This window comes from Octopus bimaculoides, chromosome 11, assembly GCF_046866305.1.
Source record: "Octopus bimaculoides isolate indiv1 chromosome 11, ASM4686630v1, whole genome shotgun sequence".
Classification (NCBI taxonomy): domain Eukaryota; kingdom Metazoa; phylum Mollusca; class Cephalopoda; order Octopoda; family Octopodidae; genus Octopus; species Octopus bimaculoides.
Window position 1 is genome coordinate 45,955,368 of NC_142938.1, and position 15,000 is coordinate 45,970,367.

The 15,000-nt window shown below is 35.0% G+C and overlaps 1 protein-coding gene across 8 annotated transcripts in view; it reads right to left on the reverse strand.

Moving 5' to 3' along the window:
* The window catches only part of LOC106869495 (sodium channel protein para), a 382,200-nt gene that overhangs the window by 116,999 nt on the left and 250,201 nt on the right, over positions 1-15,000 (reverse strand). For all 8 annotated transcript variants that reach the window (XM_052971777.2, XM_052971776.2, XM_052971775.2 and 5 more), the window contains 4 exons: positions 11,427-11,630; positions 9,066-9,126; positions 3,907-4,051; positions 1,658-1,822 (listed from right to left, as the gene is read on the reverse strand). In XM_052971777.2, the coding sequence (XP_052827737.1) occupies positions 1,658-1,822; positions 3,907-4,051; positions 9,066-9,126; positions 11,427-11,630 (575 nt within the window). The remainder of the gene's footprint in view (positions 1-1,657; positions 1,823-3,906; positions 4,052-9,065; positions 9,127-11,426; positions 11,631-15,000) is intronic.

Here is a 15,000-nt window from a genome sequence, read left to right on the forward strand (position 1 = left end):
GCTAGTGAATTTGGTCAACAATTGAGCATTTTCAATTTCATAGTGGCCAGGTTAAGAGGTAAGATTTTAATGGCTTACTCAGGGAATACCTAGCTTCAGTGTTAAGATACGAATTTGTTTTTAATTAAGATGCCAATGCTACATCTATTCAACTATAATGACTCCTTGAAATAAGATGACTAATTAGATTAACTAAATTTTGAAAATATATCACAGAAATTCACTAAGAAATTAAAAAGATTATATGCATATAAATAAATTAAAGCTTCTTAAAAATAATTCCAAAATGTAAACAAAATCAATAGTTCATACATAAAAGTAAACCAGAAATTCTGATACATTTCCAGAAACTCTTGTAGGTCACTTGACTATGCTTATATAATTTCAAAATTGATTTTTAATGATATCATATTTCTGTTTACTCATCTATAGTTGGTGCACCATTTTTGTTATATTGCATAAATTCAAGAATACAAATAAACAAGTCAAACAATAAAGAAGAATAGAACAGAAAACATGTCTTTGAATTAAATATGGTTAATTGAAGAATCAGGAATCTAGTCAATAACAGAATGGAAAATAAAATTTCATACATTTATTACATTAAAATTCCTTATAAATTTTAAGCATTTCATTATTAATCATTAAAGTACACCAATTTGAGTATAAAACCATATATCTGATCTTATGCCCAAATTGTTTTCTCATTGTTTTTTAAGCAACAATAATTTTTTATTGTTATTTTCAATCCAAAATACACACAACTTGAATAATTTAAACAAAAACAAAACTTTTAATGGATAGTTAAAAGATAAAAAACATTTATAAACTGTAAATTGTAAAAAAAAATTGTGCATATTTTCGTATTTGTAATATCCTCTTTTTGTTGGGTGCTCAACAAATGTTATTTTTACTTTTTCTTTTTGAGGTATTGAAGAAGTTTCAGATACTTTAAAACTATTAAATATTGAAACATGTCTCAGGAGACATCATCAATAATTTAGTTTTATATAACTTAAGTACAGCTCTGAAAAAGGTTTAAAGAAATATTTGATGAATGTTAATCTTTGAAAATATTTGATGGTTTAAAAAAGATAAGAAATAACTTTTAGGTTAATCAGACTGTTTAAAACTGTTTAGATAAATCATAATAATAATAATAAAAATAAAAATAATAATAATAATAATAATAATAATAATAATAATAATAATAATAATAATAATAATAATAAAAATAAAATTAATGATAATAATAATGATAATAATAGTTTAATTGAAACTTAACTATATTGGAAGAAATCACTAAACATTCATAGTTAATTACAAAACACTAAAACTAGCTTTAAAAGATACCAACAAACATTAAGAAATATTGATAAATGTTAACACTAGTTTTTAGGGGAACATTAAACATTCAGGACTATTGATGAAATGTTAAAACTAATTTTTAATATGTTACTAAGCATTCAGGGACAGTGAAAACAAAGGCAGTACTCATCTGGTTAAAAATTGATAAAATTTTTTTATCAAATATTTCAAGTTGACCAAATTGTTTTAATTATAACTGATATCTTGAGACAGTAGTGAAATTAAAGGTGTTAAAAAACAATAAGCTAGTTGGGAAAGGGCTTAAAATTGCCTGAAAATAATTACTAACCTTCCGTTCGGCTTCCTCTTCTTCAGCATCTGCTTGGTCTTGTTTCTGTTGCTCGTCATAAGACATAGCAACAATGGCTAATATTAAATTAACCAGATAGAAAGATCCCAGAAAGATGACCAAAATAAAGAATAATGCATGAATGGGACCTTCAGCTCGTATAACCTATCAAAAAAAAAAACAGTTTTTTCTTTAAATGCAAACATTTGTAATTTGGATAGGAAATTCTAAAAATCTACGTAAGTTTTATAATTCTTTATCATCTGCAGTTGAGTAAAATAAGTTTGGTAAATAAGTGAGTACCAACATGGCACAAAGAATTTGATGGAGGCAGAACAGAATCCAACAGCATAGATTTTCTTCTACGCCTAAAAACAAACTTTACAAAACCTTATGTAAAGCACAAAATTATATGAAGTATTTAAACTTGGTATATTAAACAATAGGTGGGAAACCTGTAACCTTAGAGACAAATGTGGCCTTATGAAAGAAGTATGTTGTAGGGAAAATCATTATACTAGAATATATATCTTTTCAATTACTTGAACATTTTAGAAACATTTATATTTCTTTATCTACACCTATAATTACTTCTTTAAAGTAATTACAATTGTGTTTAAAACAGGGATCTGAAGAACTTTTCAGAAAAAAGTTACAATGATGCTTATTCCAAAACTCTGCCTTTTTTTTTTTTACACTTTGTTAGAGTTTATATGAGAAATTACATTTTATAAAATGAGAATTTAGTAGTATCAATATTTTTTTTAATGAAGCTTTGGTAAATGGCAGTTAACTTCAATGTGGCCTTTTAACCTTAAAAAAGCTTCCCCACTGCTGCACTAAAACTATCAGGAGTAACATTTACTTACAAGTCATTATCCTTATATTCATATACATATATGAAAGATAAGTACAAATATATTTTCATTAAAATATTAAATATATTTTATTTTTTGTGTACTTCCTTTTCCAACTGACTAAATAAATATAAATTTTCCATTGAATTGCCTGTCTCATTCAAAAGGATTTTTTGAAAAAACAAACAAACAAAAAAACCCCAGAGTTTTAAGTCCTGATATACTTCCTGTTACCAATATTCAGAAGCAACAAAAAAGATTTTACAATCAGTGTCTTTCAAGACTTATTGTAAGTATGACACCATAAGCTCACAAGATTTTGAAGTTGACATCATACACATTAATTTTCTACATTAAAGACCAAATTGGTTCAACATATGCTACCTCAGCTGACTCTCCATATTTTTAGTAAATTTGACAGTACATTATCAGACTGATAGAGACAAAAAGACATATTTATCTAGTTGAAATATAAACAATTTGCCTTGATGTAGTACCAGGCAGTGGCTCTCATGGCTTCTGATCTTAACTGATTGGAAGTATTATCATGTACATTGTTTTGTCTTGGTATAAAAGATGGGCTACAGCAAATATTCTGCTCAATACCACAGATTTGCTTGTCAATTGTTTGACCTTAACCAGTTGAGCATGTTGCTTAGTGGCTGACGATATGTGCATCTCTGATCACAAGCAGAAGTAGTGGGGGAGCATCATAGCCATGTGTTGAGAGGAATTCTTTGGGGTTTGGATAATTCACCTCTGGTAACATAGGTGTTTCTTTCAACATCCTTAAACAACCCTTATCCAGGGGTCTTTTGAGCAGGATGGGCTACTCAACCTGAAGAAAATTCTAACTGGGCCCCACATGCATTGTTTATCTTGATATGAGATCACCATGTCATGCACACATGGTTGTGATGCATGTGCCTGGTGTACCCTTATAAGACGGGTAGTCATGATGGGTATACTCGACTTTGTACATTTTACCCCAGTATCACTTTGATGGCATGCACTGCTCTCTCACTCAATAATAATAATAATAATAATAATAATAATAATAATAACAGTGATAACTGTTGTTGACAGAACTATGAGACCAACAAATTTTATGTGTATTGGGGAGGAGAAGTTAGTCATCTAAACTGACCCCAGTATTTGAGTAATAATAGTAATGATTCCTAACATAGATACAAGATCACAAATGGTTAATCAATTAATTTATTGGTTCTGGAAAAATGAAAGTAAAGTCAACCTTGGCAGGATTTGAATTTAGAAAGTAAAAGAGCTGTAACTAAACAGTACAAGGCATTTTAGCTGACACACTAATGATTCTGCTAAATAACAATATAGAGAAAAATCTAGTACTTAATTAAATAACAAATACTATCTTACAAGCTGGTATAAATTTTCCCAATAATCTTGAGTCATCAATCGAAAGGCACATAACATAGCCCAGGCAAAGTTGTCAAAACTTGTATATCCGAAATTTGGATTATCTCCTATTTCTTGTAAACATGTGAAATTTTCAGCACATTGTCTGAAAGATAACAAAAAACATATATTAATAAAAAATAAAATTAATTTGGCAAATAATTATTTTCTTATGTAGAAATTACAAAAGTTTACCAAAAATGCTTTTTTTTTATAACCAAATAAATCTGAAATTATAATTTTTTTTACATACTTAAAAGTACCTAAAATGAAAAAGAATTCTATATTTATCAGACTGGTAATATAAATCTGCCTATATATATATATATGGGCTGTGACTGCTGAGGACATGCGTAAGCTCACAAGGAATGAAGCCAGTATGCTCCGTTGGATGTGTAATGTCAGTGTGCATACCCGTCAGAGTGTAAGTATCTTGAGAGAAAAGCTGAACATTAGAAGCATCAGTTGTGGTGTGCAAGAGAGACGATTGCGCTGGTATGGACATGTGGTGAGAATGGATGAGGATAGCTGCGTGAAAAAGTGCCACACCCTAACAGTTGAGGGAACCCGTGGAAGAGGTAGGCCCAGGAAGACCTGGGCTGAGGTGGTGAGGCAAGACCTTCGAACATTGGGCCTCACCGAGGCAATGACTACTGACCGAAACCTTTGGAAATGTGCTGTGCGTGAGAAGACCCAGCAAGCCAAGTGAGATCGTTGCCAGTGCCCCTGGACTGGCTCTTGTGCGGGTAGCACATGAGATGCACCATTCTGAGCGTGACCGTTGCCAGTACCGCCTGACTGGCCTTCATAGGATTTTCGAGCGAGATCGTTGCCAGTGCCCCTGGACTGGCTCTTGTGCGGGTGGCACATAAAAGACACCATTTTGAGTGTGGCCGTTGCCAGTACTGCCTGACTGGCCCTCGTGCGGGTGACACGTAAAAGCACCCACTACACTCTCTGAGTGGTTGGCGTTAGGAAGGGCATCCAGCTGTAGAAACTCTGCCAAATTAGATTGGAGCCTGGTGTTGCCATCCGGTTTCACCAGTCCTCAGTCAAATCGTCCAACCCATGCTAGCATGGAAAGCGGACGTTAAACGACGACGATGATGATGATGATGCATATATATCAGGTTGAGTAAAAAGTAAGCAATGTTTTGAACGATGAAGAATTTGACCCAGATTTTTGCAGAGTTTTGGATTTTTTTAAACAATTTTTTGCAATTGTCTGATAATATAGACATAGACTTGCCAAAATGCATCAATAAATTAACATTGATATTTTTTTTCACCATTATTACAATCATCTGAAATGGAACTGTCAAAGCGTGATATTCAGGCAATTTTGCTATTCAACTTCAAAAAAGGACATAAAGCAGCTGAAACTGCTGGCAATATCAACAAAATGTTTGGTGAAGAAATGACCAGTGAGTGGTCAGCTCAAAAATCGTTTAAACAATTTTGCAGTGGAGACCTGAGTCTTGAACATCGTGAGTGTAGTGGACGCCCATCTGTCATTGAGGATGATCAATTAAAGACTGTCATTGGGAAAGAAGTGGTATTATAATTAATGGGTATAGGATCAGTTGGCTGATATCTGTAGCTGACTTGGTGCTACTTGGCTTGACAATGTTATCTTCAACATATACTGAAAAGGTTTGCAGCCAAATTAGAATTGCAAAGACTGAGAAACTAGTCCCCTAGTGAAAGTCTTCTCAGTGCCTCTGCATATTAGTAGAACATCACTACCTCAGAGTAGTTGAAATGAATGTTAGAATTCCAGGTGCTGGCACAGTAATGTGCTAGCTCCAACATTCAATCCTCAGAAGAGGAGAGGTTGGTGAAAAAAGCCAAACTCACTATTTTCAATTTGGTTTTTGTACCTATCCTTACCTACGTCATGAATGTTGTGAATACAAGTAGCTGAAATAAGAATCCTCTGAAGGATCTTTGAAGTAGCCGTACTTGATAGGGCACACATCGTGAAGATCTCCAAGTTGAGCCACTACTTCAGAAAATTGAAAGATTACAGCTCCAGTACTACAGACATATGATTAGGATATTGCAGGAAAGAAAGAATCACAAGAGGGATTCTTCAAGCCAAGCCAACTGGCAAGAGACCAAGAGGTAGACTAAGAATGAGATGGTTGGATAATATGCTTAGTCTCAGTTGGTCAAGCTTGGGAATTCAGCAGGAAAATCTAATAATGGTCGCTTTTGAAAGGACCCTATGGCAAAGATGCCTGAGGACTCTATACACATGATTCTCCTAGGGAAAATGGGCTGAGAAGTTAGATGAATGTAGAAGTTTGCTTTTACTAGCAGATGACCAATTTTCTATTCATTTGTCATAGATTTCAAGCCACAATAAACTAAAAAGTTTGAAACTTTTTGTTTACAAATATAAATTTACAAGCAGTATAAGCACACACATATACACACACTCTCTGTATATTTTGGTGTTTATATTCATCTTTGAAACTTGAAAAATCTTTGGTCAATCTCGGAGGTATCTAATATATTACTTTATATTTTAAGTGCAAAACTCGAACCTTTGATATAATTGGGAAGAAAATCTAATAACAGTGAAGGGGGAACAATTCTCATGATCTCTACAAACTTTTACATATTAGTGAGATTGAGGCAATTGATGTTTAACTCAAAAAACATGTAGGTCAAAGATGTGTAAGGAATGGCCTATTGGATTTATGAGTCTGGGGAGGAAAGAACCGAAGAAAGTGTTTCATACAAAGTTTGGTGTTGTGACACAATAAGGGCAATGGGAAAAGGAAAAACTATAGGGTCAGATGAGCCTAGGTGGACAAGTGTGCAACTAGCTAGTTCAGAAGCAGTAGCATCATCTCATATATGTGAGCAGTACTCAGTGTAGGTATATCTTTAGCTATTTTTATAAAGAGATAATAATTATAGATTGGAGTTGAAGTATTTTCCTGGAGAGGAAGATTGGTCTTTGAGTGGTTTTGGTAATGCTTTATATATTAATATGATGGAATCTTCCATCGAAGATAGCAGTGTTCAGTTTTTGTTGAACAACCTGCACAAATGATTTGTTTATATGATCAAATGTATGCACTGTATATTAGCTCATTCCCTCCATTAAATTGATGTTGCCCAAACAAGTGCACAATATACCACATGTCAGATGTTGAAGTGATCGCTAAGATACTAAGCATAATGTCCCCATTAAAGAATGTTCATGATCTCTATTCATGGAAACAGTATAAATTTGGTACTTAGGGTGTGTAGATGATACCTGTATTAAGAAAGCAAAGGGGGAAAGGTGGATTGTTTCATCTGCATAGGAACGTATGTTGTGTGGTTAGGAGCTACAGCAATTTGAATGATTAATATGCAAAAAGGAAAGTATGGAAGACATTAGTGAATCCTGAGGTGTATTAAAATTTGAGTGTGGGTTAAAGAGAGCTTTGCCAGCATATGTAGTAGTGTGATCAAATATAGGAGATTTCTAATACAAGAAATGAAAGAAGTATGTAAACCATAAATGAACAATTTTGCTGGAAGCTTCTCATGTCAGACAAAGTCATAATCTTTTCTGATGTCTAGAGCAAACAGCTGTAGTCAATGTTCTCAAAGAAGAGTGACTAGTAAAGTGTGATTTATGAAAATTTCAGGTAGGTCTCGCTCAAATGAAGCCAAACTGTATGGATTCATATGTGATGGAGGAGGTACTTGTTAACAATTATTTTAGAAAATATGATATATATACATCAATATTATCACTGTCACTTTTATATCCATATTTTCTGTGCAAGCACAGATTGCATGGAGCTGTAATATAGCATCTCTTCCTGCTAAGAGACACCTTTCTCAAATTAGAATAATCTGTTTCCCAAAGCTACCATGTATTACTTCTACCATCAATTCTTGACACCTTTTCTCTCATCATACATCATCTATTCATATTACATACTTTCTACAGTGTAGTACTCAACAAATGTTACTTAAATCAGCTGCTTAATTCATTCATTTGTATTTGACAGTCTTATAAGCTAGGCATATAGAGTGAATAAAACTTAATATTTTTCCAGTTATATTAAAATATTTTGTATTCACTATGCATGCCTTACTGTCGTACATCATATTTCTTACCTGTTTCATATAAATTTGTCTTGTATGAAGATAGGAATCTTTTGATTCAAGTAAAAGCAAATACTTTATAAGAACTTATTTCATGTAAACTCTCACAGTAGCCACTAAGCTATCACTATTGCCATCATCACAGTTAAGTATGAATCTACATAACAAAACTCTATTACCACTTCCAGCTTGCAGATGTTTAAATTTCTTGTCACTTTATTAGAAATCTCACAGCACCTATTGGTATTCCTTTCAACCATATAATATCACTTTATTGTTGTTGAGTGCAGCCCTGCTCAAAACTAGTACTTAAATTTTGGTAATGTTAGCCTTCAGGTTTTTTGACTTGAGTCTGCGTTTTAAGTTTTGAACTTGTATTTCATTTTCTTCAATATGAAATTAAGATTAGGTTATCAGAACAAAAATGTTCCCATGGGTGCCAAGTTCTGGTCTTGATGATTGCTGTCGTAAGGACTATGAAGAAGAGAGGATAACTGAAGATAGATCCTAAATAGATAGCAAATTTTTTTGTGAGTGTACACAAAGCAAACTATATGAGGCATATATAAGATATTTGTAAGGCAATGAATGAGAACAATGTGTCTGAGAAATTAGCTCAGCATGATCCACTTGATGTGCCAATCTAATTACAAGAATGGTTGAATGTAAAAGATTTGAAAAGGCAGGTCATCATCAGAGATAATTTTACTGTCATATGGAAATGTCAAAAGAAAACATGATGTATATTGAGCAACATAGTTTGTCTGTAAAGACCACAAAAATGACCACCACCAGAGTATAGGACTTTCTATTGTTGGTGAAATATAACCAATGATAAAGGTTAGGGATCAATTAAATGAAACTGTAGTCTGTGATTGTTATCCTTATTTCTCTCTTTTTCTTTCATATACACATACATAAGAAAGTGTGAAAGAACAAACAATAGATAAATAGATTGTTGTTATTTCAGTAAGAAAAAAAGAAAATTGAATAACATTACATACCCTGCGCCTGAAGCATTTCCACATACGAGAGTGTTTCCATAATAATCTTCACCCCAATTATCTGAATAGAAAAATGTAAAATTAAATAACTGAAGGAAAATAAGCAATGGATCCAATTAAAGCATCTTTAGAAATATATAAATATATCAAATGTCTGTGTTTTCGAAATGTTTATACAGTATATTTTTGCAGTACATTTATTCTAGAAATGTTTCTCTACATATTAAAGGCAATATTTTCCTTTCTGAACAAACAAATAAAAACATTTAATGAGTAGATTTCAAGTATTTCAGATCTACAAAAAGAAAGAAGGTAGTGCATATTTTCTAAAGTAATAACAAATTTACAATATTGTTAAAGTTTGTAGATTTAGATAATTTCAAATTTTGTTGGGAAATGTGAGTGTTGGGGTTCTGATCATTAGTGATTGGCAAGTTTCCTCAGACTCTGATCTTATTTGTTATTTACAAGTATTTATTAAATAATTAAGTGAATGAAATTTTGATCTCATAGTTCAAGAGCTTGTATGTGGTTACTTAAATGTAATCTGTTCAAGATAAGATAATACATATATCCTGGTTCAAATAACTGACAATAGAAGAAGAAATGAAACAGCTTGACAACAATGAAACAGATTGACAGTGTGTTTAACTAATATATAACTGATGAATAGTTTGGTAATTTTTAATACTAAATTGAATCCTTTTACACAAGAATAATTGAAACTATGATGAAAAGAGAGAAAATTAACAAAATAGAGTTGCTACTTGCCATGAATTGTAATAGAATTGTGGTAGCCATTTAAAACATATGTACATCATTATATTTGCTTTTGCTTTATTCTATAATTCCATGCTAAGAATGAATTAACAGCTAAGGTTTTCAATATAAAATGATATTTGATATTATGAGCACTATTTTGAAACAGAAAAGAGTAATAAACTCACAGACATTGACCAATAGTATTTTTTCTGTCTAAATACTTGTGGTATTTAATGCCATTTTAGTATTATACATTAAGTATCACAGCTTTTATATACACCTATGACCTGGTCACTGATATTCTATTCTAGAGTATGTATTAGAAGTCATTTGTTGGTCAGGTCCTGATAGGCTATGGAGGAGGTTCGTTTGTTTTTATATTCTTCTATTCTTTTATTTTCTGTCTCATTACCTATTGGTGAACATACACTTTACAGTATTATAGAAAAGAGCATCATTCACTTGGCCATAGATGCACAATGAAAAATTTGATAATTAATAATACATAAAACTATTACAAAATAAAAGGGAGTGAGAGTATCAATGTATTTTAAATAGTTACATGGCTCTACCATGAAGCAAGTGTTTCAGTTTCAATACAAGATCTCTAAAACAAATCTTTTGTTAAATAAGTACTTCACAATTAATTTTGTTATAAAATTCAATAATCTAATACATTTATAGATAAAGTAAAACTGTAATGCTGATCAATTAAGCTATAGTGTAAGTTTTTAAAATTTCCAAATATTTTCAGTAAGATTACAATATTTCAGGCTGGATTCAAATCCAGCTTTCTACGATGTACATATCCAATAACAAAAGACCTGATGAGTGGAGATCTAATTGAAACATATTGTAGAAATATTGTTGATACAAATACTGAAAATGCTTCATCTTTTAAAGATGGAGTTAATTATCTGAAAAATTATCTTGTTAACAGCAAGTAATCTCAGATGTTTAGGCATTTAATTTTCACTAAACTTAAGTTTCTGTTTGATATGCTATGAAACTAATCACTTTCCCTATCATATCACAATGTTGCATGAGACTAGTGTATTTTCTTCTTTTAGATAGCACTGAAAAAAACAGACGAATCAGTCTCAAATATAAACAGGCATATTGCAAGCAGAGCTGTCTTAGCAGCATTGTAGGCCTCTGGGCAAACCATGTACAGGGCCCTATGATATTTATTTACTGACAAGGCAAAGCATAACTAGATCAGAATTGGACTGCTAGACCTGTGGGGCCCCTGGGAAATTGCCCAATGTGCTCATGCCTAAAAACTACACTGACTGCAAGTAGTCATTTCTTCCACAGTATGAATTGATCTTGGTGTATTGAGCCAATGAATTATTTGTCAAGTTGCAGAAGTGAATTATATCTCAATATACCTATTTAGATTTGTGTAAATTTAATAATTGAGAGTTAGGTATCTTGGACACAAACTCATGCATTATTAGTGAAACAATCTGAACTGTGGACCAATCAACTGGTTGTTTCATACCGATTGAATTGATCATCCATTTTCTCAGATATACCAGTAGAGAGGAGAAAAAGAGCACACAAAAAAGTGCAGTATATATTTTATGTTCCTCTTACCTTTATTTAAAACATGTTCCATCCACTCTTCATCTGTAATATTCTCATTATCCACAATATTTTTAATACACTTGCTACGTAATGTTCCTTGGTAGAGTTGCATACCAATTAGTGCAAAGATGGACAACATGAAGCACGTAAGTATCATTACATCTCTTAACCGTCTGACGGCTTCTAATAAGGCACCCACGATTGTTTTTAAACCTGTGAACACAAATAAATAAGTAAATTAGTAATTTGTACAAAGCATTTCTATTTTACCTTATCTACCAGTCACCACTGAAGAAGAATAGAAATGAGTAAAAGGTAAACAACAAAGTAAACAAAAATTATTGCTGTGGAATAAGGGAGCTCTTCTTTAAGCTAGAAATGAATAGGAATATAAGTCCCCATATCAACAGAGTAAAATGATGGCACTCTAAATGTATGCACATTGAAAGGTAGGTCTAGCGAGATTGTAGAGATGCTTGAATGGAGACGTGTTGATGTATGTTGCGTACAAGAGATAAGATGAGGAGGAGCTTCAGCCAGAGTCCTCACAGGCAAAGTACATAGGTATAAACTCTTGAGGGTAGGTAATAGTGATGGAATAGGGGATGTGGGCATACTTCTTGCAGAGAAATGGGTGGATAAGGTCATAGAGGTAGTGAGGGTGTGCGATAGAGTACTTAAACTCAGGCTAGTCTTGCAGAATAGTATAGCTACAATTATCTCTGCCTACGCCCCACAAGCAGGCCTACCAAATGAACAGAAGGATCACTTTTATGATATTCTTCTGCAGGCTACTTCAAAGATGAGTCACAATGATCTCATCTTTAAGGCTGGAGATTTCAATGGGCATGTTGGACAGCAATCTGGTATCTTCCAAGGTGTACATGGGGGCCATGGAGTTGGTACCAGAAATGAAGAGGGAACTAGGCTCCTGGAGTTCTGCAATGCAAATAAGCTATTGATCTGCAACACCAACTTCAGGAAGCCAGCTAGCCACCTGATAACCTATCAATCTGGTGACTCTGCTAGCCAGATCGATTTCATTCTCACCAGATAGTGGGATGCATGGTTGCTCTTAAATACAAAGACCCTCCCTGGTGAAGAATGCACCCCCACAACATAGACTAGTTATTAGTGACTTTAGACTTGAGGCCAGAAGGATGCCAAAAAGCAGACCAATCTGGAAAAGGACTTGTAAGCTTAGGAACCCTACACATGGTCAGAGATTTAGGGATACCCTTACTGAGAAATTTGATGATAGGGAGGAGGAGCTACAGTCTTGTGACATAGAAGGCAGCTGGGAATTCTTTGCGAGACAGCTTGCTGAGTGCCACAGACCAAATCTGTGGCTGGTGCAATGTCCCTTCCAGACCCAGGGTAACATGGTGGTAGAACAATACCGTAGACAGGGCCATTAGATGAAAGAAACAAGTTTGGAATGCCTGGAAGAGTGGGGGTAGCAGGAAAATGTATCAGGTAGCCAAAAGAGAAGCTAAGAGACAGGTATATATAGCCAAGGGAGTAGCAGAAAGGAAGAAGTTTGCCTATGTTCAGCGATGTGAGGACCAAAGACCTGAAGTATTTCAGATTGCAAGATAGTGTGTGAGAGAAAACCATGATGCCATAGGAGAGATGGATGATGGTGTCCTTACGTTTAATGATTCTGCAAAGAAAGAGGTTTGGAGATGCCATTATGAAAGACTGCTGAATGGGAGAATGAATGGGAGGAGGAGAGTCTGCCAAAGGTTGACCCAATTGAGGAACCAGCTATCCAAATCAACAGTACCCAGGTAGATAAAGCAATTAAGGATATGAAGACAGGGAAAGCACCTGGCCCATCAGGAATCACTGCTGGGATGCTTAAAATATCAGGCGGTGTGGGTTATGTTCCTGTGCCCCGCATCATAACTCAGGTAGTTAATGAAGGAGTCATACCCAATGACTGGTGTAGCAGCACCATAGTCAACTGCTACAAGGGGAAAGGTGATGTTTTAGACAGAAATAACTACAGGGGTATCAAATTATTGGACCAGGTTATGAAAGTTACAGAAAGAGTCATAGCCCAACTAATTAGGGAGAGAGTTAGCCTAGATGAGATGCAGTTTGGTTTTGTGCCAGGCAGAAGCACCACTGATGCTATATTTCTGGTAAGGCAGCTGCAGGAGAAATACCTAGCCAAAGACAAACCCCTGTACTTGGCTTTTGTTGAATTGTAGAAAGCCTTTGACAGGGTCCCCCGATCCCTTATCTGGTGGTCAATGCGGAAACTAGGGATAGACGAGTGGCTGGTAAGAGCTGTACAAGCCCTGTACAGGGATGCTGTCAGTAAGGTGAGGGTTGGCAATGAGTATAGTGAAGAATTCCGAGCAGAAGTAGGAGTTCACCAAGGATCAGTCCTCAACCCCTTCTTATTCATCATAGTCCTCCAGGAATCCAAGACAGGTTACCACTGGGAGCTCATCTATGCTGATGACCTTGCTCTAAGAGCTGAGTCACTGCCAGAACTGGAGATGAAGTTTAGGGTGTGGAAGCAAGGTCTAGAATCAAAGGGCATTAGGGCTAACCTAGCAAAAACCAAAGTGTTAGTAAGTAAGAAGGCTGTCAAATCACAACCTGCTTCAGACAGATGGCCCTGCTCAATCTGTAGAAAAGGCGTGGGTAGAAACTCCATACAATGTACATGGTGTAAGCTATGGACACATGAAAAGTGCAGCAATATCAAAGGAAGGTTAATTAGGAAAATAATTTTTGTGTGTGGCAGATGCACTGGGGCAATAAACACTGAAGACATACAGAAAATGGATTTCATCACATGCCACGGGGAGAAACTAGAAGTAGTTAATAGCTTCCACTACCTAGGTGACCAAGTCTGTAGTGGGGGTGGCTGCTCTGAGAGTGTAGCGACTAGAGTAAGAATAGCCTGGGAAAAGTTCAGGGAGCTCCTACCTCTTCTGGCAACTAAGTACCTCTCGCTCAGGGTGAAAGGTAGACTGTATGATGCATGTATGCGAACTGCCATGCTACATGGCAGTGAAACATGGGCCATGAATCCTGAGGACATGCATAGGCTTGAAAGAAATGAAGCTAGTATGATTCGCTGGATGTGTAATGTCAGTGTGCATACATGACTGAGTGTAAGTGCCCCGAGAGAAAAGTTGGGTATAAGAAGCATCAAATGTGGTGTGTAAGAGAGGCATCTATGCAAGTATAGTCATGTGTTTACATATGAATGCAGACAGCTGTGCGAGGAAGTGCCACTCCCTAACTGTGGAAGGAACCTGTGGAAGAGGTAGACCCAGGAAGACATGGGATAAGGTGGTGAAGCAATGACGGGAGACTGGGACCTTTAGAGATATGCTGTGATTGAAAAGACCCAGCAACTAAATTGAGATTGCGGCTATGAATGTTTGGCCCTGTTAAGAATACCCCTGATGCGTTGGGTGATATGATATGCTTGAGAAGACCTGTGGAGTGAAGTAAAACCAATATCATAGCTGTGGCCAGTGCCCGCTGACTGGCTTCTGTGCTGGTGGCACGTAAAAAGCACCATCCGAACGTGGTCGATGCCAGGTCCGCCTGACTG